The sequence below is a fragment of the Ornithorhynchus anatinus genome, chromosome 11 (genome assembly GCF_004115215.2).
Source record: "Ornithorhynchus anatinus isolate Pmale09 chromosome 11, mOrnAna1.pri.v4, whole genome shotgun sequence".
In the NCBI taxonomy this organism is placed as follows: domain Eukaryota; kingdom Metazoa; phylum Chordata; class Mammalia; order Monotremata; family Ornithorhynchidae; genus Ornithorhynchus; species Ornithorhynchus anatinus.
In genome coordinates this window covers 40,261,043-40,285,611 of record NC_041738.1, presented here as the reverse complement: position 1 = coordinate 40,285,611, position 24,569 = coordinate 40,261,043, and the positions used below count along the sequence as shown (strand labels likewise).

Below are 24,569 nucleotides of genomic sequence, written 5' to 3'. Positions count from 1 at the left end.
CCAGAGGATATGGAGAAAGTGTCCTCGTGAAAAAATTTGAAATTTTGTCTGGTCGTTGATTTTAGCCATTGTTTATGGTTCCTGATCCAGTTCTACCCTTTTTTCTATCTCCTCCTGCAGACTGATAGAGCTTCATTCACCTGATGGCCGAAATACTTTGATCTTGCGCTGCAAGGATACAGCCACCGCACACTCCTGGTTCATTGCTATCCACACGAACATAATGGCTCTCCTCCCACAGGTGTTGGCTGAGCTCAATGGTATGCTTGGGGCCAGTAGTGTCACGGCAGGCAGCAAGGAGGTCAAACACATTGCTTGGCTGGCAGAACAGGTATGCCGAAACAGAGGAAATGTACTCAGCACTTATGTATGTACATTTACTCGTGTTTATTCAATTACTGATTTTTATAACTCAGGAAAATACTCTTACGTTCATTTCGGCTATTAGAATGTACGCTCCTTGTGACCAGGAATGGTTCACTTGCACCTAGTGAGCCCTCAATCAATTACTTGTATTTATGGAGCGCTTACTGTGTGTGGAGCACTATGCTGAGTGTTTGAGAGTACTAAATATAGCTGTTGCTGCTACTACGTCTGCATATTTAAGTCACTTTTTTTTTGTCTCTTGCTGTTAGGATTTAAAGTTTCATTTCTTATTAAAACATTGTAGTAGTGATATTATAGTCAACTTTCAGTTATTCAGCGGCTGACTTTACAGTTTGTGGGTGGGCCTGGGAAATAAAGGAGCTGGAATTCAAATCCATTACTTTTGCTCGGAAATAAGAGTTCATGTCAAAACTGTGGTCAGAGAGAAAATTGAAGCTTTTGGCTAAAACAAGGTTTGGAGATTATCTATGGATTTAAAGTGTCCACACTAACTTTCTCCCCAATACTGTGGGTTTTTTTTATTTTTAGATATTTGTTACACTATGTCAAGCACTGTTTTTTTAGGATTGAGGTAGGCATATGGTATCAGGTTGGGTCCAATCCATGTCCCATATGGGGCTCACAATCTAAGTAGGAGGGGGAACAGGTATTCAATCTCCACTTTACAGTTGAGGAAATTGAGGCACCAAGAAGTTAGTGACTTGCCCAAGGTTACCCAGCAGGCTGGTGGTAGAGCTGGGATTAGAATTCAGGTCCTCTGACTCCCTGGCCTGTGCTCTTTCCACTAGGCCATGCTGAGAGTTGGCTGTATATTTGGCACTAGGGGAAGAGAAAAGAAACTAAGTCACTGCCATTTAATTTTTTTCAACCATCTATATCCATGTGGTTGGTTTTTTTTTTTAATATTAAGAAAAAGTTTTAAGAAAGACTTCTGAGTTTGAGCGTGGCTGTGAAACTCAATACAGGTAAGATTCTTCAGTATTGCTAGTCCTGAAAATAGGTAATAAGGAGCCCTGAACAACTCTTTGGTGGTGGCAGAAGCAGGATGACTACTATAAATCCTCTCTCCATTTGTCTTTTTCTAGAACTTCCTAGAAGTTATTTTGTTGTTGAAATCTTTGAATATCTGCTCTTTGAGTTCCTAACTTCCATATTACTGAAGGTCCCTGTGTTTCTAGAGGGAAAGAAGTTGTATGTGTAACTGTATTTTATATTGTGAAAGCTGTCCTCTGTCTACCAGGCACTGCATATTTGCAGCCTGTGGATATTTGAAGAGAGGGAAAGAGAAAGAGGAGGTGGGAAATGAAAGGACCCGTGGATCCTATTTCCATTCTTAGGCTGGGTGTTTTCATTCCTCTGCAACCCCACTGGCTGAAAGTCTGGAAGGAATCATAAAATCATAGAACTGAAAGGGGTCTCGGGATTGTATAATTCAGACTTTTACTTCCAGACAGATAATATCATCCGATACCATCTGGTACAGTTTATTGCCTGGCATTTTTCTTAAAACTCTCTAGCTTTAGAATCTCTTCAACCTCCTATGGTAGTGTATTTCAGTGTTTTCAAACCCTGACTGTCACAAACTCGATCCAACAGAAAATTGCCCTATATCAATATAAACCCATTTACCTCTCATTTGATTCGCGGTAAACATAGGGAAAAACTAGTCAGCAGCTTCCCTGTAATATGAATTCTTTGAGTCAAATTAAATCATTCCTTAACCTCTTCCGTCGGTTAACAACTTCAGTCCATTGAAATATTTCTCATAGGGTTCCTTTTTCTCTTCCATTAATCATTTTTGTCACTTGCCTTTGAACCCACTTCAGGTTCTCTACATCATTTTTTAAAGGCAGTAACCAAAACGGGACAGTTTTCTAATAAGGGACTGACCAGGGAAGAATGTACTAAAAGATGTACTTCCCTATTCTGCATGATTTGCTCCCATTTAAACATCCTGGAATTTTTTTTTTTATCCAGTGGCACCTCATTTCAGCTTCCGATCATCTCTGTTCAGCCGTCTTTTTTCTGTTGTTGTTATGCTTAGCCAGCCTTTCTCTATAATGAATTTCTGGACTTTTGTCCTTAAGTTTTTTGCCGTACATTTAGGGGGGAAGATTGAGGATACAGCATATAGAAAGAGGAGGTAACAAGGAGAGGAGGACTTGGGAAAAACTAAAATTGGTAAATTTCAAGGAAAGAGATTGAGGGAAGGGAGCTGCTGACAGTGGAATAGAATAAATCAATACAATTGATTGCCTGCTAGGTACACAGCACTGTAATAAGTTTTTGGGAGGATGAAATAGAGTTAGAAGTCATCATTCCTGTACTTAAGAAATTTACAGTCCTGTTGGAGGAGACACTTAAAATAAATTACAGGTAGGAGGAAGAAGAAAATGGAAAAATGGCTATATGAATGTGGAAATGGTTAAGTAGTAGAGTATGAGAGGCATATGTACGGAGGTGTCTCCGAGTGGCTGTGAATATATAAGTGGGAAGAGCTGAGGTGGTAGTTGTGAGGATGTAACTGGGAAGAAGAAGCAGAATTAACTGGGGAAGATCTCCTGAAGGAGATGTGATTTCAGAGGAGTTTTGAAGATGGGGAGAGATGTGATCTGGCAGATTTGAAGAGTGGGGAAATTCCAGGCAGAAATGGCATGAGCAAAGGGTCAGCCAGAGGAGAGATGAGAACAAGACCCATTGAGTAGAATAGCTTGAGGGGAACTAAGAAGGCAAACTACTGTAGTGGGAGAAGAGAATGGATACAGAACGGGGAGAGAGCTGATGGTCAGACGTATTTCCTTGTTGTAGAGAGGAATGGGTAATAAGATTTTTGAGAAGTAAAGAGACAGGTACAGAGTGACATTTTTAAAAGGTTGCTCTGAGCAGTACAGTGAAATATGGACTGGAGAGGGAAAAGATTGAAGGCAAGGAAACTAGTAAGGAAACTGTTAGAGTAGAATAGTTTGGCCATGACTAGTGCCTGGACCAGTGTACTAGCCATTTAGATAGGCAATTGAAGGAGTGGATCCAGGAAATGTAGGTTTTTTCTCCACAGCAGGATTTAACAGCAAATTGAATATAAGAATTTAAAAAGAGGAGCCAAAGATGATAGCAAGGTTGTGGGTTTGTAGGACAGGGAAGATTGTAGCAATGTCAGCTGGGTTGAGAAAGATAGGTGGAGGAGTAAATTTGGAAGGGAAGAGGAAGGCTGTATTTCAGACAATCAGTGGTATTTATTGAGTCCTTAGTGGGTGCAGAGCATTCATCAGTCGTTCAGTCGTATTTATTGAGCGCTTACTGGAGCACTGTACTAAATACTTGGGAAAGAACAGAAGAGTTGGTAGACACGACCCCCTAAGAAATATTGAACTTCAGTGCTGAGAAGACATCAACGTGGAGATGTCATGGAAGTGATATTGAAGTGAGAGGTTGGAGCTAGTGAGATAGATTTGGGAGTCACCCACACACAGCCGGTAGCTGAAGCCATGGGAGCAGATGAGTTCCCCTCAAAGGAATGAGAGTAAAAGGAAAGAGCAAGGAGCCCAGAACGGAGCCTTGTGGGACCCCCACAATTAACAGGTGTTATAGAAGAGGAACTAACAAAAGAGACTGAGAAAGCAGTGGCCTTCTTAGCCAGATCCAGAAAAGGACTGTGCATAGATAAAGTGAAGGTTAGATTAGTGTGGTCGGGAGAAGGGAGTGGTCCATAATGATATGAATAATTGTGGCATTTGTTAAGCATTTACTTTGTGACAGACTTAACTGCTGCGGTCGATTAGAAGACAATCAAATCAGACATAGTTTCTTCTCACATAGGGTTCACAGTCTAGGCAGGAGAAAAAATGTATTTAATCTCCATTTAAAGATGAGGAAACTGAAGCACAGACAAATCAAATGCCTTGCCCAAGGTCATACAGCAAGGAAGTGGTGGAGCTGGGATTTAGAACCGAAGTCTCCTGATTTCCAGTCCTGTGTTCTTTCTAGTAGGTCACACTGCTTCTAATGGACGTTGGTTCACAGTGTCAAAGGCAGCCAAGACGTTGTGGAGGATTAGCATACTGTAGAGTTTGTTACAGTTGCCTAGGAGGAGATTATTGATGATGCTGGAGAGATTGGTCTCAGTTAAGGGAGTGGAAACCAGATTGTAGCAAGTCAAGATGGGAGCTGGAAGAGAGAAATTGGAGATAGGTGAAAACAGTGAATGGGTTCCTGAAGTTTGGTCTGGAATGGTAGCCGGGAAATGAGACTATAGCTGGAGGGTATAGTAGAGAACGAGGGAAGATTTTTTTTTTTTTAATTTGGGGGGGACAACATTAGAATGTAGATCAAGGGGAAAGGGTGCACAAGTATATTAAATTATGGAGATGGACAGTAAAATGTTTCCTACATAACTAAACTTTTGTTTATGGCACTTCTTACCTTCATTTTGTTCACTGCAAATCACATCTTCAAAAATGTGAATTAGGAATGTATTTTTTGCTTTTCTTTAGGACCTTTGATCCCACATATCAAATTTTATATAGCTGTTCATGAGGCAATTACAGTCAGTTCTAACATGAGTTTTCATTGCACAATTTGTATATAATATGTTAGAAGTATTTGGAAATGTTCTTCCCACATCATGAGTTAGGTCCTGGTATAACACAATCATCAAGTTGGCACAGGTAGATTTGGTGAAGGAAGAAATGGTTGTGTGTGCAGCATTGGTCAAGCCACGATAGAGCTGTGCTGTTGTTTCGTAGCTTTATTGTACAGTTCTTTACATTTGTTGTGTGTTTTTGCAACTTTGTAGTATTCAATATGGTAAAACAACAGTGGCAAGTTTAAATAAGGGAGAAATGTCAGTCATGGTGAGACCTTGGAACTGTGTACACTGTAACCCATTAATTTCTATTAAATTAGTGGTTATTATAACAAAATTTTCCTATAACACAAGCTTCTTTAAGAACTTCACTGGTTCATAGCAGAAATGAATTATCAGTGCATAACCATTAAACTGTGAGCCTCTTGTGGGCAGACATCTCCCAACTCTGTTATATTGTATTCTCTGGATTGCTTAGCACAGTGCTCTTCACATAGTAAGCACTCAATAAATACTATTGATTGATTTATTGATAACCCTGTAGAATGTCCTAATTCTGTATTTCACAAATACCACCCTATCTTTCTTGGTTTTACAGGCAAAACTAGATGGAGGAAGGCAACATTGGAGACCCGTCCTCATGGCTGTGACAGAGAAAGACTTGCTGCTTTATGACTGCATGCCATGGACAAGGGATGCCTGGGCATCACCATGTCATAGCTATCCTCTCGTGGCTACAAGGTAAGGCATCAGTCCCAAAATGAAAAGGACATCCACTCTTCACGCTGTGAGAAATTTAGAAAAGTAAATACAGGGGTAATTTAAAGCTGTAGTCACAATATTAACCAGAAGTCCATCCAAATAATTTCCTACTTGTTCATTCCCCTTTGATTTATTCTCTAGTGTGCCGGCTTTGCTGTTTGGTGATTGACTCAAATTATGGTGGGCATTGTTCAGTCACTGTTAGAATTGAAAAAAGCTGTGGAGTGGAGAGCTATAAACAATGAAATTGCTAATTAAGAGCTTTCCCCCTCCTTGTTCGTTTTTCTAGTAGTTATAATAATAATAATAATTACGGTATTTGTTAAGCCCTTACTTTGTGCCAGGCACTGTTATAAGCACTGGAGTGAATACAAACAAATCGGATAGAACACAGTCCCTATCCCACATGGGGCGCACAGTCTCAATCCCCATTTTACTGATGAGATAACTGAGGCCCAGAGGAGCAAAGTAACTTGCCCAAGTTCACACAGACAAGTGGCGGAGTAGCGATTAGAACTCACGACTGTCTGACTCCCAGACCTGGGCTCTAGCTACTATGCCATGCTGATCCTCTAGTAGTAGAACTAGTACGTTAAAAAATTCTAACAACAATATGGGTCAACTAGTCATGTAGATTGAATTCACCTTCTTGCTTAGGGGAAACTACGACAGAGCAGGAGAAATCAAACTCTGGATGCCCTGGCTTCCCACTTCGTCATTTTGTAATTTAAGTAGTTAGATGAAGCAGCTTCAGTGACTTCAGACATGCCCTTCCTGCCTGTTTGACATTATAATTCCTGCATTGCCCCGATTTTGGTTTAGGAAGAGCTGGCAAATGTTTAGCTGAGGCGCAAGCATTTTACTTTAGTCTGCCTGGCTAGACCTGGCTAGATTGATCAATGAAAATGAAACAGATAGTTGGATCAATAGATTTAAGGAGGCTTTTAGTCATTTAAAAGAAAGGATCAGATCCCTTTTGTCCCTTCCTCCCCCACTTCCTAACCTAGGGCAAATTATTTAGCCCTCTCTCCTCACACCTTGAAAAAGGGATTGGATTTAATAATTTTTTTGAAAGGTACCATACTGATTTTTGATTTGCCAGAAACTTCAAGCCATAGATTTACATTGTATCCCACTCTTGATTACTCATACTAAGAAGGGACACAATACATGGCTTAGTTTTAGCCAATTATATAATTCTCCTTCAGAACTCTTTACGAGAGTAGCAAGATTGTTTTATTTTGAGGATGACTGGATTGAAACTAGTGGTGGTCACACAAATCCCCCAAATTTTGTGGTTACCCATTTTGTTTTATTAACTTTAACTTTTAACATTAAAAAAATTTTTTTTTTTTTTTTGGAGAAAATTCAAAAGGCAGCCTTGACTTTTTCCTGGCATAAAATTTCATTCTGGGCTTGATTTTGAGTTTCACCTCCTTCTGTATTTCAGGTTTTTAAAGGAAAATAAAACCACGAACTCTTCAATAAAGGGAGAGTGTTTTTTTCTTGGTTACCTAGTCTCTATTTCTGAAATTGAAGCCAGATGCTCAGGTTTTATAGGACCTGTAGATTGCACATTCTGTTCTCAGGATGTGGATTTTGCAGCTCTTCCTCCAGACTTGGAGTGAATATGGGAAAGGAAGAAGACGTAGCAATTTTCCAAAGTGGAAACTGAGGTGTCATGCTTTCATTACTTATGGACTAAAGGCTAAGCGAGGGCTTTCCTGTGAGCTCATCTGTCCCCCGAAAGTCACTACTTTTGGCAGTGTGTTTTGACCAACTGCTGTTCCATAAAACTTGCAGCTGGCTTGAATTAGACTCCCTAGGCCAAACATTCCATAATCAAAGCTGTAGGAAAAAATGATGCTGGATTTTATATTTTTCATGTCTGCCTTGGAATTAGCAATTTAGCTGAATATGGGTGGATGCACCAATCATTCATTTTTCTTACCACCATATCCCACTTGGCTCATACATAAAGGGGGATCATATTGATTATAGTTTAAAGCATCCAGAGTTTGCAGTTATTTAGGTGGTATGTTAATTCTCAGGGGTAGCATCAAAAGTTCTTCCCTAGTGAAGTAGAATGCCCTAATAGAAAGAGCATGGCATAGAGAGTCAGAGAACCTGAGTTCTAATTCTTGCTCTGCCACTAGTCTGCTGTGTGAGCTTGGTCAAATCCTCTTAACTTCTCTGGGCCTCAGTTTCCTATCTGTAAAATGGGGATTAAATATGTGTTCTCCCTCCTCCTTAGATTCTGAGTCCCATGTGAAGCCGAGACTGTGTCTGATGATATTGCATTGTAACCACCTCAGTGCTTAGCACACAGTCCTTGTCTTAGAAAACACTTAGCAGATGCCATTGATAGTGAACAAACTTCCCTTGAATGTCCCAGTTAGTAGATTGTACTTCACTTTCAGAAAAGCCCCTCACTTTCATTATCCAGTTCAGCATAGGAGCTGTTTTGGTAAATGACATTTCTGAAGCACACTTTGATTTCTGTTCCTAACTCTACATGAAATAAACTTAATTTAAGAACGAAATTAAGATTATCCAGAATTGGCCTGTGCAAGTAAGACTAATGTCTCTGGAACCTCATTCCCACTTCAAAACTTGCCTCAAGTACCCTGACCACTATATTGCCCGATCAAGAGAGAGCATTTGGAGCTTTGTTTGCTCATAATCCTGTCCTATCATCACCCTTTGCTGCTTCCCAGAGAGCCTCATAGTAGAGTCCAGACAAGTTCATAGTGTGGTATGAGCAGGAAGCAGCAGAGAGCTCCCAGACTTGGTTGTCAGTTCGACCAATTTTTAGGTCAGTTGTAAGGCATGCATGAGAACATAGAGCATAGCTAAATCTTCCATCATGCGTGGGCTGAGAAGCACTTGGCTTTTAATTGATCCCAAAATATTTTTGACAGTGCCAAAATTTACAGTTTGTCAATCCCCATGGTTGATTGAAAATTGAGTTTGGAAGCACTGTCCTTTAAGAAAGTTTTGGGGGTTTTTTATTTTATTTTTTTTGAGAAATGGTATTTTTTTTTTTAATCTTTAAGAAAAGGTCTTTTAGAAGAAACATTGCTTCAGGCAGGCTTGGCCCTTGTCCGAACCAAGAATAACTCTCCAGCTGTTAAAGGGAATTGTACTGAGCTATAAGGACATCTGCCATGACATAGTTGCAACCCTCTTTTACCTGATTTAACCCTGGAGAGAAGGAAATAACTATTATAATCAGTAGGACTTAGTTCCGGGCCTTAGTTCCCTTTAGTCCACATCTTTCAAACTATTAAATTGTCCCTCTTCACTTTTCTAGATTTTACTATTTGCTCTCAAGATTTTTCCAAAAACTATAAAAATATACACTGATAAGCATTTTCATAGTAACATGACCGTCTATTTGCTCAGTGATTCTACTATAATTTAGTTTTGAAAGGGGGACAAGCTTAAAATATTTTCAGCCTACTCTGTTAGAATGGTTGCCTAATGATAATAACTGTGGTACTTGTTCAGCACTTATTATGTGCCATGCACTTTTCTAAGCACTGGGTAGATACAAGATGATCGTGTTGGACACGGTCTGTTCATGTTTCATTAGTTATTTTAAACTCCAAACTGTGTTATGGTCACAATCACCCTAGAGTTACTGTTAATGCCAAGGAAGTTTAATGGACATGTGATGTTTGCCACCTCAGACTCTGAGTGATCTCTACTTGGTACCTTTTGCATATAGGGCACTCATCAAATATTTAATAATGATTGGTTTTGAGAGGAGTTTGTGTTAGAGGATTAAGCCAAGGAACTGGGAGCCTCTTTAGCCCAGCATTTCACTGGTTTATGCCATAGTCCTCTGTCCTTGAGTCCTACTCTGGCTCGAATGCAGCAGAGAAGCTTCATCAGCCACTGCCATGACTTTGCAGATCTGGAATCCCTTTTTCTTGAGAGCCAGGGCCAAAATTCTCTCCTCCTTCTGAACAGCACCCACCCTTCCTTGACTCTCTGGACTGAAAAATTGGAGAGGATAACCAGTGGTGGTCACCAGGCATTATTAACAATAATAATAATAATAATGATATTTGCTATGTGCTTACTATGTGCCAAGCACTGTTCTAAGTGATGGGGTGGATACAAGGTAATCAGGTTACCCCAAATGGGGCTCACAGTCTTAATCCCCATTTTACAGATGAGGTAACTGAGGCACAGAGAAGTTAAGTGACTTGCCCCAAGTCACACAGCTGACAAGTGGTGGAGCTGGGATTGGAGCCCATGACTTCTAACTCCCAAGCCCGGTCTCTTTCCACTAAGCCACACTGCTTCTCATTACTGTCCTTGCCCTGGACCGCCTCTCATAAGAGCAGTAAGGGTGACATAGACAAACCCAACCTTAATACACAACTTCCAGCCTAATGTTCTGCCCATTAGAATAGTCAGTTGTCTCCATTTACCTTCCCTTAGAGAAACCTATTTTCACACAGGAGTAATAATATTCTGCACTCTTTCTTCCCTGAAGTATCTTCTTTTAAGCAATATGCCTATGCACCAAACCTCAGGGCTTTTGAGTCACCTTATCCTGAAATTTTTGGCACCAGCAATTTTGACGTAAAAAGATGAACTCCCTGTAACTGTGTAAAATTTATCATTTCCTTCCTTCTCATAGAAGCATTTATTCCATTTGATCTCTTGTTTCATTTGATTCTCTAGGTTGGTTCACTCTGGTTCCGGATGTAGGTCACCTTCTCTTGGATCGGACCTCACATTTGCTACAAGAACGGGCTCTCGACAGGGTATTGAAATGCATATGTTCAGGGTGGAGACCCATCGAGATCTGTCCTCCTGGACCAGGATACTTGTTCAGGGTTGCCATGCTGCTGCAGAATTGATAAAGGAGGTCTCTCTAGGTATATCTGATAACATTTTAATTTCAATTAGTGATTGTGTTACTTTTAAATGTTCCCACTGCAAGTTGAAAGTTAATAATTGCAGCCTTCTCAGCAACCATACTTGTAAGTTTTAAGCTCTTCTCTTCTTCTAATCAAGTCCGTGATGTACATGATTAAAAGATGAAGAAGTCATGAATCCATCATTTTCAGAACCTTGAACCCATTCTCGTACTAGTAAGTATGACAGTGATGATGATGGGCGAGTCTCAGTCCTGATACTTTGAGATCTTTATGGCCAAAATGACTGTAGTATAGTCCTAATCTTGTTTCATAATGCCATAATGCAACAGGCAGTCATTTGCAGTCTTTGTTCTCCTCATTTAAGCCAGTGATTTCTGACCTGGTGGAATGCCTGAGGTGATTGTTTGGTCAGAAATCTTCATCATTGATCCCATAGCTTTGGTAGGCATTCTTCTTCCTGCAGAATCACCACTAGAACCCAGGTCTCCCAATTCCCCCAAACCACGCTCTTTTTACTGGACCAACATCAGGGCTGATGGTAGAAATCTAGACCTACAGATAATGATCCTGTTCTGTTATCAATCAGTCAATCGTATTTATGGAGCACTAACTGTGTGCAGGGCACTGTACTAACCACTTGGGAGAGTACAATATAGCAGTATAACAGAGGTTGTAGATACATTTCCTGCCCACTACAAGCTTACAGTCTAGAGGCGGGAGAGACAAATATTAATATAAATGAATAAGTTATGGCTATGAACATAAATGCTGAAGGGAGGGGAGCAAATGTGGGTGACACAGAAGGGAGTGGGAGAAGGTGCGGTTAGGGTCTAATTTCATCATGACTGATTAAATTTATTTTAAAGGTTGAGTTGTGTATTTGCACTAGGACTCCCTGAAAAAAAATTAAATGCTCTTTATCAGAGAGCAGTTAAAATAGGAAAAGCTGTAACCTAGGTACATTCCAGTTTCTTAGGCCAGATCTCTACTAAGAGATCATTCTAATATTATCTTGGAGGTGAATTAGCTGATTCTTTAGTGGTAATCTTTGCATTCCTCGCAAATGCTAATGAATAATATACCTTGGCATTAAACATGAGTAATTTTCACTTTTGCTAATGAACTGATTGGTATTTTTCCATCTCAATCATCATCAAATACTCCTCAAAGCTATTTAAGTGACTTAAAAGGATCAGCAGTGAAGTAATTATTGGCTTACTATGCACATTCAATTAGGGAAGTTGAAAAGGAAAATGAAAACTTGTGTTAAAGTCCATTTTGTATCAGATTTGACCAAGTAGTGGACATTTTCTCCTGTCACCACTTAAATAACATACCAGAACCCTAGAAGTGTATAGAGAGGGCAGTGGAAAAACTTCATTGGCTTCCCTGTCTTTCCGTACATTTAGTCCTTTTCAAGATCCTTTGAAAGTCTTTTACAATATTTCTAGTTGTATTCTGTTAATCTACATTTGGCTATACCATGCTGAAGACTTTGCAGAACATAGAGGTTTTGTGCAATATCCCTTTCCTGCTTGAGGATCATGAAAATGGTGGCAGAAATGTATGAACTTAAAAAACCCCTGTATTCTGAGATATGCATACTACGAGTCCCAGAATTCTGGGGAACCTAAATTAAGCAGCTTCCATTTTAAATGAATGAGTCACTTGAATTCGGTGCAAGGTAAAGCTTCCATTTTAAATGAATGAGTCACTTGAATTCGGTGCAAGGTAAACTAATTGAGACACTTCCAATTCTGGAATGTGTTGTTTTTCTAAAATTTTCCAATGCAACCTACCAAAATCCAGAACCTCTTCTGTTAGAGTTATGTAGTAAGACTAGGCACATTTAACAATAAATCTGAGGTGCATTCCTGAAAACTGCAACTTAAAACATTAGGATATCTAATGAAAAATTAGAATTTGCTGATTCAAGTAGGGGTTCTCTTTCCAAACTTTTTTCACTGAACAATCAAAATACATTCACACACCCCTCTTTGTGTTGAAGAACAAAGGAATTTTCTACCCTTATGAAACTTGCTGATTCTGTAGTCTAATAAACTACAAAAGTTCTTTAGAATAAAAAGGTCAAGGATTTCAAAAAGCCTTCCTTGCATGCCCAGGTCAAACTCCTTGGTCTGACACAAAGGGTAATCCATTTGGGTTTGGATAGCCTTCCAATACTGCTTGCAAACCCTCTCTTTTCAATGTGGTGGATCTGAGGATGAGAAACTGCAGGCCTAGTGGAAAGAGCACGGGCCTGGGAGTCAGAGGATTTTGGGTTCTAATCCTGGCTCTGCCACTTGCCTGCTCTGTGACCTCAAGCTCACAAGTCACTTTCCTTCTCTGTGCCTCAGTTTCCTCAGCTGAAAAATGGGGGTTCCATACTTGTCCTTCCTCCAATGTAGACTGTGAGCCTCATGGGGTCCAACCTGACCCTAGCACCTGGAGCAATGTTTAACACACAGTAAATGCTTAGCAAATCCATTTTTATATTATTATTGCACAAAGGTGGGTGTGGTCGAGTCACAAATGGCCCAGGCCTCCCTTCTGGGGAGTGTTGCCACTTGTGTGACAATCTCACATGGGTACTGTTCGGTTTTTTTGCTAACATTCCCAGGAGCCCACAGGACAACTCTGTAAGCAGAAGAGTGCCTCCAGATATGGGCCCACTTTGGTCAACGTTGCACCCAAACTGAAGTCATCTACCCCACAATGAAGTTACGCTCAGCCTGGGCTGGGCCGTAGTTGGAAACAGGGCAGAATGGGTCACCTATTCCCAGCCCAAGCAGGGTTGTAGCTTGTAACATTGCGTAGTGTGAAGCTCCATCTTGTGGTCATTTGTATCTGCAAGTAGGATGTCGAGAGATTTGAGAAAAAATCATTTTGTATGAAAGAGATGAGTTTCAGACCTGATAAAATGGGCTGTGAGAACAATTTGGAAAGTATCAATTAGCAAACATAGCGTTTGGTAAGAAATTCTAGACCAATTTGGCCTACAAGGAAGGGAGAGTCAGTCTCCTTGCTTAATATGTCTGTATCTGGGTCATGACTGATGAATGTAATATACACATAATTAATTTTAAATTTACCCTTTCAAAATCATGGATCTGTCATGTGGTTAATAATCAGCATCTAAAAGCAGAATGTTCCGTTCCACATATTATTGGAATTTAAAAGGTCCCGAATGGTTAATTAAAAGAGATGGGATTCCAAGTAGTTTTGAAATTGTTTCTTTTCCTCAGTAGTTACAGTGGAGGAGAGTGCAGTGGGAGAGACAAAAATTTTCACAACCTTAAGAAAAGACATTTCTATAAACTTTTAATTTGCTGAAATGGACCTGTGACTTTTTCTCAAACTGCTCACAGGTTAAAAATACACCCAGAAATGAAAGATGTGTCAGAGGATAGAATTTAAGTCTCATGAACTTATGTTCTTAGAATTTCCTGTGGTATTAGATAACTTAACACTCTAAATGCCCATCAAACAGATGGCAACAGAGTTCTAAAAGTGAACACATTCTGTAGCCTGCAATCGTAGACTTCCGTTATATAAAGTGTTGTTTCCCATGAAGAGGGAATGGAAGAGATTCTATCAAGGGAGTCCATATCCTATAGCCAAGGGACAGCCAACTGTGGCACAAATATTCCAGGAGGCAGCTCTTTAATATTTGCCAAAATGCATAGTGGGTCAGGGATCATGCTGCTCAAACAGTTTTTCCTATCTTTTTCTCTCTCTCAAAAAATTACTTCCCCATGCTCGTCCCTAATTCCCACCCCAATTTCTATCCTCTAAATATAGCATTGCTACCTAGCTCCCCAGATTTTCTTTTCCTTTTTCTTTCCTCACTTGTATTGCCTAGGTTATTTTGGGTTGTAGCGTTTGGTACTTTTTTTACTTTTCCTAGTCCATTATCTGATGTCAGTTGAAACTTCTGGCCCAGTTTTTTTTTTCTTACAGTTCTGATAGCACTTGGCCATTTTATTAGCTATGTTCCCTTTTAATGTTTACAGCATTTAAAATAAATAGATAACTTATATTTACTGAGAGAAGCAGTGTGGCCTAGTGGAATGAGCATGGGCTTGGGAGTCAAAGGACCACAGTTCTAATTCCGCTCTGTCAACTGCTTGCTGTGTGACCTTGGGCAAGTTGCTTAACTTCACTGTGCTTCAGTTTCCTCAGTTGTAAAATGGCGATTAAATCCTACATTCTCCTACTTGGACAGTGAATCCCATGTGGGATAAGGGACTGTTTCCAACCTAATAAACTTGTATCTATGGCATAATGGTTAGAGCACAGGTCTGGGAGTCAGAAAGACATGAGTTCTAATCCCTTCTCCACCACTTGTCTGCTGGGTGACCTTGGGCAAGTGACTTCACTTCTCCATGCCTCAGTTATCTGTAAAATGGGGATTGAGACTGTGAGCCCTACATGGGATAGGGACTGTGTCCAACCCGATTTGCTTGTATTCACCCCAGTGCTTAGTAAAGTGCCTGGCATGTAGTGAATGCTTAACAAATACCATCATTATTGTTATTATTATCTACCCCAGCATTTAGAACAATATTTGACACATATTAAGCACTTAAATACTATAAAAGTTACTGAGTTAATAATCTTTGAGTATTGATGGGAGCCTCCCAGATTCCAAAATTATTGGCCTTACATAAAAGCTATTTCCAACATAAGTTTGGAGACTTTCAGACAATTTTCAGTTTTTCTTTGACTACCCAACCATATTAAAATACTCAGAATGTAAATTTGCAAATAATATTGCATGAGTCAGAATCTGTAAAACTCAATATATTGCTTATGTTTATTTCATGGGCTCCCAACACTGAGTTACCCATAAGTATTCATGGTATATGCACCATCCTCAGTTTAAGATATTTTGAGTTTCACAAATGCCACTTGAGAGTCTATAAATTTATAACGTTTCAACTTTTCAGCACATCACTTTTGACTTTACAACACTAGCCCCTTTTATGACACTAGCTCTGACTCAATATAAATATATTAATGTGGCTATATTACTAATCTACAATTGAATACACAATTTGGGGGAATTTTGGTAAAAACAGGGCAATCTAGTCTTGGTTCAGGATCCAATTTCCAGGTATTACATGGTTCCTGTGAGAAAAATTGGTTTCTACTTTAATATCTACGTAAGCAGTTTTCAGGAACCAATTATGTCATGAATCAGAGAACTGCCTGTGAGATTTGATTTAGAGAGAGGATGAGAATTGAAATATTTTGTATCATCTGATGTGTAATTTGTCCTTGATTACGATCTTTGGAGAGAAGGAAAGATGGGATGACATTTGCCAACTGCAGCCCTCATCTTTAGTGAAACATGTTAGGTTTATCTCCGTATGCCAAAAGGAACTTCGTAGTTACTTTACTACTGCACTTTTCTTTCCTGTCTGAAATTATTATGGTTTTTGTTAAGTACTTACTATTTGTCAAGCACTGTTCTAAACACTGGGATAGATACAAGTTAATCAGGCTGGGCACAGTCCCTGTCCCACCTGGGGCTTGCAGTCTAAGAGAGATGAGAAGTATTAAATCCCCATTTTTCATATGAAAAAACTGAAGCATAGAGAAGTTAATTGACTTGCCCAAGGTCACACAGCAGCCAAATGGCAGAGCTAAGATTAGAACCCAGGTCCTTTGACTCCTTGGCCCGTCCTTATTTCACTAGGTCATTGTGTTCCTGAGATGATTGATTTGAGTCACCAAACTGAGGGGTCAGTTGTCAGAGCCCATTCTCATGGTAATTTTGTGTTTTGTTTCCCTTCAGGCTGCACATTGAACAATCAGGAGGTGAAGCTCACAGTCCATTATGAGACTGGTTTCACTATCTCCAGAGAAGGTGGTGGCACTATCAGTGTGCTTTTCCGCTACCCCTTTGAAAAACTGAAAATGTCAGCGGATGATGGTATCAGGAATCTCTACTTGGACTTTGGTGGCCCCGAGGGAGAGCTGGTAAGATGAAGCATTGGCCTGGAAGACTCAAGTTTTATTTTTCTTTCGTTTTCATTTTTTCTTCCCTGTCTGCACTTCTCATTTCCCTTTATTGAAGAGATTTTTGGGAAACTCTTCCGTGTTTTCTAAGGATTTAAGTTTTAGCCTCTTGAAATTTTTTCCATCTTTTTTTTTCTTTTTCTGAAGCCCCATGATCTGCCATTTGTCAGCTGTGTGACTGTGAGCAAGTCACTTAACTTCTCGGTGCCTCAGCTATCTCATCTATAAAATGGGGATTAAGATTGTGAGCTTCACATGGGACAACCAGATTACCCTGTATCTACCCCAGCGTACTAAGCGCTTGAGAGAATAAAATGCATCACTAAACAGACAATCCCTGACCACAACAAATTCTCGAGCTGGAATCCCCAGCTACCGTGACTTATTCTAAAATATTTGGTGTGTCCACATTCCTCTTTGTAGATATAGGACGAAAGTGAACATTTCCTGTTTCTTCCAGAGATAGAAGGGGGAAGTGGTCAACCAGGAGCACTATGAGACTGGTTTCACTATCTCCAGAGAGGTGATTTAAAGAGTCTCTAATCGGAAAATAATGAATAGCTGAGAGGGTCTTATAACAGCACCTAATTGTAAATCTTTTACATCCAGCCATTTCTTTCTGGTAAATAAATCTTACCACCGAGTTTGGGATGAGCTCTAGGAATTGTTTGTGCCCTTTGTTTAAAATGTTTTTTTTAAACCTCATGGTGATGTTCCATATGAATCAGAATAACTGTGATAGAAGAACTCTTACAATTCCATGATTATGCGGTATTTGGAAATATAGTTTGTTTTGCAGCCTTAGGGTCATAGAGTGGAGCTGTCTGTCACAGGTTTGGCAAACTGTTTATGGAGGAGTAAAGGGTAGAGGGAGGGAGGAGCTCTGATCTAACCCCATATATGATCTAATTTCCTTTCTATGATAGAAATAGTGGTTTGTGTGCTTTCTCAACAGACAATGGACCTGCACTCCTGTCCTAAGCCCATCGTTTTTGTGTTGCACACTTTCCTGTCTGCCAAAGTTACTCGCATGGGACTGCTTGTTTAAGAAGCAGAACACAGTAAGAGCCCTAAACATCACACCTAGCATCTCCAGTTCAAAAATGACAAGCACAGAAGAAATCCTTCGCTATCTCCTGAAGCATCAGTGCCTTGATGAGGACCTACAGCTCTCTGCTGAACTATAACTGTATTCAAGGAAAAGCCTACAAAATGCAAAAGCCAGGAATTCCAGCTTGGAATTTGGGAGGCATGAAGAAACTACTTTGTGCAGAAATGAGCTGCTGCCAGGTGTTCAGTTATTTGAATATACTTTGATTTCCCCCCTGGGGGGGTTGGTTTATAGTTTTACTCTCTGAACACTGCCCCCTATACAAGAGACTTCTCCCTTTCCTCTTCCTGAAAACCAAGGATGGCATATATTAGTTTCACACTGCATTGACCACTTGACATTGTCCTACAGCAATTGATGTAATTGGGTTCACCCCCTGGGCTCATAAGCAACATCGTTTAAAAATGTTTCAGGTAGCTCACAAGCTTTTTTGGAGCCTTTCACCTACTTTTTTTCACATTATATGAAACCACGGGAGCTCACCATCAAGACTTCCACTTTGGCTGGCTCTTACTCGATCCCATTGCTCCCACCATAGCAGATGCGTTTGCCCCCTTTTTACTATTGGATTGACTTGAGGCTTCGGTATCTACAAAGGTTTTAATGAGGCATGCCCTGTGTTTTAGATCAGCTGCCAGTTGAAAAAAGCTTGGAGAATTTAGTGTTACATGAAGAGACACTCATTTTAAGGGTTGATTTTTTTTTCTGGTTTAATTCCAGTTGGGGGGCATAAGGTTAGTTATTTATGGTTTGAAGCAGACTTAAACTCCATATTTTATCCTAAACCATTTTTTATTGCTTACCAAATGTGCCTTTGGTTAGGGTGAAAGAAGTTTTATTCATTGCACCAAGTGGATCCTACTACTGCCAATGCAAAAGATCCCTAGGTGTTTTTGTCACAATAGGTTTTTCATCTGGCTTGCCCCAATTAGACAAGTTGTTCAGTCTCAGCACAAGCAGTGTGAGCCCGTGCTCCCCCCTCAGCCCCCAAAAACACACACACAAAGAACCACACACAGACTCTCCAACTCCTGTTCTGGCTTCAGAGTGAAATGGAGGAGTGAGTAATGATCAGCTCTTTCTTTCCAGCAGTTTGAAAACTTATCTTTCTGTCAGTGATGTAGCTCAGAGTGTGGCCATGCCAATGAGCCTCCAAAAAACTCCCCCTAGCATTCTTCAAAGATTGCTAGGTGTTTAGGGGGGATAGTTTTGTGTCACTTTAAGGAATACTTCTACTTTGTTTTTTCAGAAGATGGTTATAAGCCTAGTACTTTACATAAAATGGTCGTAATCCAAAGTAACAATATTTGTTATTCTAGACCTTGGATATAAATTGTGGGTAGTGTTAAAGGGCTAATAACTAAATTAGATGTCTTTTCTCTGATAGGGAATTTTATCAGATTCGGCAAATGTAAGATAGACCTCTGAAGGCGAAGAAAAGGGGTCTCATTTTGGTAGGTTAGTGCTTTTGTGAGGCCCATCTTAGTTGCTGAGGGTGGTAATTGGGGAAGGCCACTTTAAAGGGTCTCATATTGAACAGGAAATGTTAGCCTTTTGCATTTTCACAGCAGGACAACAGAACTGTATATGTGGGATCATTTGGTGCCTGGCACTTTGTGTAGGCTCTTAGTCCAAGAGGATCTATATCAGGCTCCTGGGAAGGGCAAGTTTAACTGGCATCAGCTATCTTATCCATTGCCTACTTGAAAATCCTTCAAGAAAGGTGAAAATTCAAAGAAAGAACCTAAATAATTAGGAGTTCTGGGAGCTGGAATTCCTTTCTTTTCTAAATGGAATCTCTATATTTTGTTAAACTGATTTCAGTGTGGTTTAGTAGATAGAGCCCAGACCTGGGTGTCAGAAGGATGTGAGTTCTAATCCCAGCTCTGCCACTTGTCTGCTGTGTGACCTTGGGCAAGTCACTTCACTTCTCTGGGCCAGAGTTACCTCATCTGTAAAATGGGGATGAAGATTGTGAGCCCTATGTGGGACAGGGACTGTGTCCAAGCTGATTGGCTTGTAACTACCCCCATGCTTAGTACAGTGCCTGGCACATAGTAAGCACTTAACAAATGCCACAATTATGATGATGATGATGAAGTTTAGAAAACTTAATACTTAGTAAACTGATAAGATCTTCATTACTTCAGATTTTTCAGGTCAGAAAGCCATTCATCATATCTGAGTTGCTATACTCTTGTTTATACATATGTATCTTTCTATACTCAGGTTTAGGAAGAAGAAAAAGGTTTGAAGTACATATTTCAGGAAGCAGACTTTCAGCATTTAATATCACCATCTCTAGGAGTTTAGTTCTTTTTCAAATTGAGCTGTAGCAGCTTTTCATAGTAAACACCTATTGTGACCCCTCTTTTCCAGATGCAAAATAGAAGTTTTGTTTCACAACTTTAAATTTCAGCAGCCAAAACTAGATTTTTCTTTTCTTCTTTTGAGATTTCTTTGTAAAGCATATGTAAAGGCTAACCTATCTAGTACTAGGATTACTCTAGAGATTTATGAGGTTGAATGGAAGTTTTGGGGAAACTATTGTTATTTTGGTATTTGTTAAGTTTTTACTATGTGTCAGGCACTCTACTAAATGCTAAAGAAGCTAATCAGGTGGGACAGTCCATGTCCCACATGAGGCTCATAGTCTTAATTCCCATTTAAGAGATGAGGTAACTGACCCTCAGAGAAGTTAAGAGACTGGCCCAAGATCACACAGAGCTGGAACTAAAGCCCAGGTCCTTCTGACTCTCAGGTCTGTGCTCTAACCACAAGACCACCCTGCTTCTGGAACTGACCGGTCCATAAATCTTCTGACCTCTAATGCAGGCATTTTTATATGTGTCTGATGTGGGGAAAAAAATGCTTTTCTAGTGCAGTTTCTGGCATCCTCAGATAATAGAGATTTCCATGCTTGGGGTGGCCTTGATAAACATAAGTATCTTTTTAATTGAGTTTGCAAAACATTATGAGGTAGTTGAATAATGTGAAAATCATGATTTTTTTTTGTTGCTTTGTCAGAGCAAGTTAACCTTTAATTTCTGTATTTTCCATTAAGGAAACTACACGTGAACTGGGTTTTCCTCAAGGAGGCTTGTAGGAAAAATCACAACCCAGAGCTTTTTATTCATATAGCGTAACTTTCCATGTAATTTAAGATATGGATTGTCTTAGTCATTTTTGTTAACAGAGTCCCATGAGTTTTGGGGCCCCTACCTGGGAAGGGTGAATTCTCACTCTATTCTCTGGTCTCTAAGGATAACGTCAGGGGCAAGCTACAAGCTACTGTCCAGGTCACTTAAGGCAATTTTGGCACCAAAGACACAGAGATGGGGGTCATCCCAGAGATGTCGGGGGCACAGAGTTCTGCCACTGCCATTCATCAGCTCCCTGGAAATGGTCCTTGGGCTGAGATGCGTGAAGTCTGAGCATGCTGAGTCTGAGAGAGAATTTCAAGTCCTCGAGCACTTGAAACATCCTAGTGCTCTCAAGCAGCCCTGCTCTTGCTGATGCCAGCTCTTCCAGAATGGTGTTATCAAAATCTTTTTACCTGGTGGTCTCTTAATTTACTTAAAGGTAGAACCATTTTAATCCTCTCCCTACTCGTGTAGCCTGACAAGAGCGGGGTTTGGTAAAGTTAGTATCTAGCATTATATATAGAGGTATTTTCTTTAATGTATAGGCATTCAATATTTATTTGAATAACTGTAAACTATATCTACCATAATTCTGTTTCAAAAAAATGTTGGATATGTTCCCATATTCAGAATGTTACTTTTAGTACCCAGCTCTTTAAAAGCCATATTTTAGCACTTCTTTAGCAAAGATGTTTGTTAGTCAAAGCTTGTTCATAAAATGCTACATGAATCAGCACTCAAGAACTTTATTGAAATTTTACCACTGGAAGGTTAGAACTTTTTAATTCTTCCTATCCTTCAGCAGGAAAAAAATCCTTTAACAACCAAACCAATTAGGCTTCATTTCTCTAAATATCCTTTTAATAAAAATCATCGGTGGTTTAAAGGCACTTAGCTGCCAAACCAAAATTTATCATTAATTATTTTTTGACTATATTTAATTTTGTGGGGGATGTGGACAAGATCATGTATCTGCCGCTCATAGAAAAAGGTTTTGTTATAAATGGTTTTGACTGATAAGATATGATACTGCTGAGGGAAAATAATGCTTTTTTTTCCTTCATCAGAAATATCTTCCGGGTCCTGTTGTATAATTTATATGCATGCTACTCGTATCTTCCCATTTCCTAAGGTGGGATAACCCTATCCTTGTTTTCTTTGAACTGCAAACTACCTAATAAGCTGCTATGCATTTTCTCTCAAATACCCTGCCTTGTTAAAGGGTGAAGCTTTCTTGAGGCTTTCAGGGAAGACCTGTAAACTTATGCACTTTCTCGGCTTTTTGAAACTGTACTCTGATATCCTTAAGATGAATTATGTTTGCATTTTAAATATTGGTTTATAGTTAAAAGCTATTGATTTTTAGATGTTGTTTGAACTATTGACTGTCCAAAAATCCAACACATATTTTGGGCTCGTTACCGTCATTGGAAAGGAACTCTACTCAGTTCTACGTAAGCCATAATTTTCTGTCAGGAAGGAAAACCAAAGGTGGCTTTTTGGTCCCGTACAATTAAAAAGAATACTAAAAGGTTAAATTGATTTTGATCTAAACACTTTGCCTGGTGAGACTCTAATATCTGTATAAAGGTGAACTAAAGCAACAGGTGAACTCTGCGTACATTTGGATGTGTTCTTGAATTAAATGTTGGTTGTTTTTGTACTTATTATTCTGCGGATTGAGGGAATCTACAGACCTCTTTTGTTTTTCCCTTCTATTTTAGTTGCTGGGATTTCTTTCTAGTCGTGTAGCATTAGATATAGCAAAAATATATTTTGCTAGAACTCACAATGATCCCAAATAGCACAATTTATAAAAAAAAGAGGTAGCTTAGAACAACAAAGAATAGCTATGCTTTTGGTTTCGGGCTTTGACATGCCCCTCCCCCTCCCTGAATCTTCCCCAGATGCAAACATTCTCATTAGATTTAGTATCTAGATTTATTTCGTTGTGTTGGAATAGCTGCTTTTGAGGCCTTTCACACAAACCTGCATTATGCTTTGGTCGTCAGTCTTGAAATTGCTCAGTTAGATGTAGTGGGTTTGGGTCCATATTGCCCCATAATCTCATGCTAGACTTTCTTAGAGATGAGCCCTTTAGCAGTTACTATAGCAATAAATAAATAGGGTACCTCCTTCCAGCCTTTCCTTCATTTGACCCCAGGCCATAACAAAAAACAAAAATTCTATTTCTAATGATGGTATTCATTAAACCCTTGCTATGTACCACGCAATGTGCTAAGGATTAAGGTAGATGAAGAAAAATTAGATCAAACACAGTTCTGTCCCACACAGAACATGGTCTAACAGATGAGGAAACTTAGGTACAGAAGTTTAAGTGACTTGCCCAAGGTCATACAGCAGGCAAGTGGTTTAGCATTACTGTTGATTGAAGGGGCTTTAGCTTTAAAGAATATCAGTGTGGTAAATATTTATCACAAATGATTAATATTTATCAATGAGGAGGATTTTATTGAAGTTGATTAACTTCTCCTTAATTGTTAGATTTTAAAAAATCTGTTGCCACCCACCTTACTGTCCCCTCAAATAAAAAAAGCTTGAATCAATCAATCAGTGGTATTTATTGAATCTTTACTGTATGCAGACCACTGTACTAAGTACTTGGAAGATACACTAAAATAGGAAGACACAATTCCTGCTCACAAGGAGCTTGGAAACACTTTTCCAGTTCCATGAGTTACTATTCTACCTAGGATGAAAGGAAAATATGTGCCTTTTATGAACTGAATTCAAATGTTCCATGTTAACATTAGAAATGAACCATATGAACTATACAGCCTTTTAAATGGACTAAGACATGAATAATACTGTACTTTTGTTCAGAAGTAAGTGATCTACCAGATTTTAATCTGATAGACTCACACCTTACCTTGTCACTCACCTGCATGCCTTGGGCATGTCTAGTCATGACTATTAGTTAAGAACATGCCTCGTTTTTAGAAATAGATGTTTAACCACATTGTATTCCTTTTTTTAAAAATCTATTACTATGTGGAAAAACTCGAAATAAGTGGTGCATGCCTGATTACTATGAAGACATTCCTTCCATGTATGGCTCGAAGATGATACTATTCTAATACTCCTAGCCAAAATTTGCAGGACAAAACCCCACCAGATATTAGAACCAAAGAGATTGTAAGAAGATGGGGAAAAAAGCTCATCGTTAATCGGTTATATTTATCGGGTGCTCACTGTGTGCAGAGCACTGCACTAAACACTTGGGAGAGTACAATTATAAGTTGTAGAATTTTATTTCCTTAATAAGGTGACCCCAAAACAAGGTCTTTTGTCTTCCATGAAATTGTAATGGCTATAAAGGGGAAGAGAAAAAAGATGCTGGCCTCTTTGAATACCACAAAACTCCATGCAGTGAGGCTCTATACTCATTTCCCCAACTGTTCAGTGCTCTGCACGCAGTTCGCTCATTAAATACGATTGAATGAATGAATGAACAACCCTTTAGAACAGGGTTGGTGGATGAATTTCTGGAGCTTTTAACATCACCTGCTTAGAGATCCTTCCCGACAATCCAGTATTACTCCATTGCTGGCTGATTTATCCAAATTGAAATATGAAGATGATACATAAGGAAATGGAGAAAGGCATAGGTTCTGAAAATGAGATGTACTAAAGAAAACAGG

General features: G+C 39.5%; 1 protein-coding gene across 1 annotated transcript in view; it reads left to right on the top strand.

Annotated features, from left to right (window-relative positions):
* SNTB2 (syntrophin beta 2) overlaps nucleotides 1-18,530 on the top strand; it is a 54,439-nt gene extending 35,909 nt beyond the window's left edge. The window contains exons 3-7 of the mRNA XM_029076139.1: nucleotides 121-331; nucleotides 5,568-5,710; nucleotides 10,430-10,626; nucleotides 16,430-16,614; nucleotides 17,609-18,530. Of these exons, the coding sequence (XP_028931972.1) occupies nucleotides 121-331; nucleotides 5,568-5,710; nucleotides 10,430-10,626; nucleotides 16,430-16,614; nucleotides 17,609-17,701 (829 nt within the window). The 3' untranslated portion in view covers nucleotides 17,702-18,530. The remainder of the gene's footprint in view (nucleotides 1-120; nucleotides 332-5,567; nucleotides 5,711-10,429; nucleotides 10,627-16,429; nucleotides 16,615-17,608) is intronic.
* The last annotated feature ends 6,039 nt before the right edge of the window (nucleotides 18,531-24,569 follow it).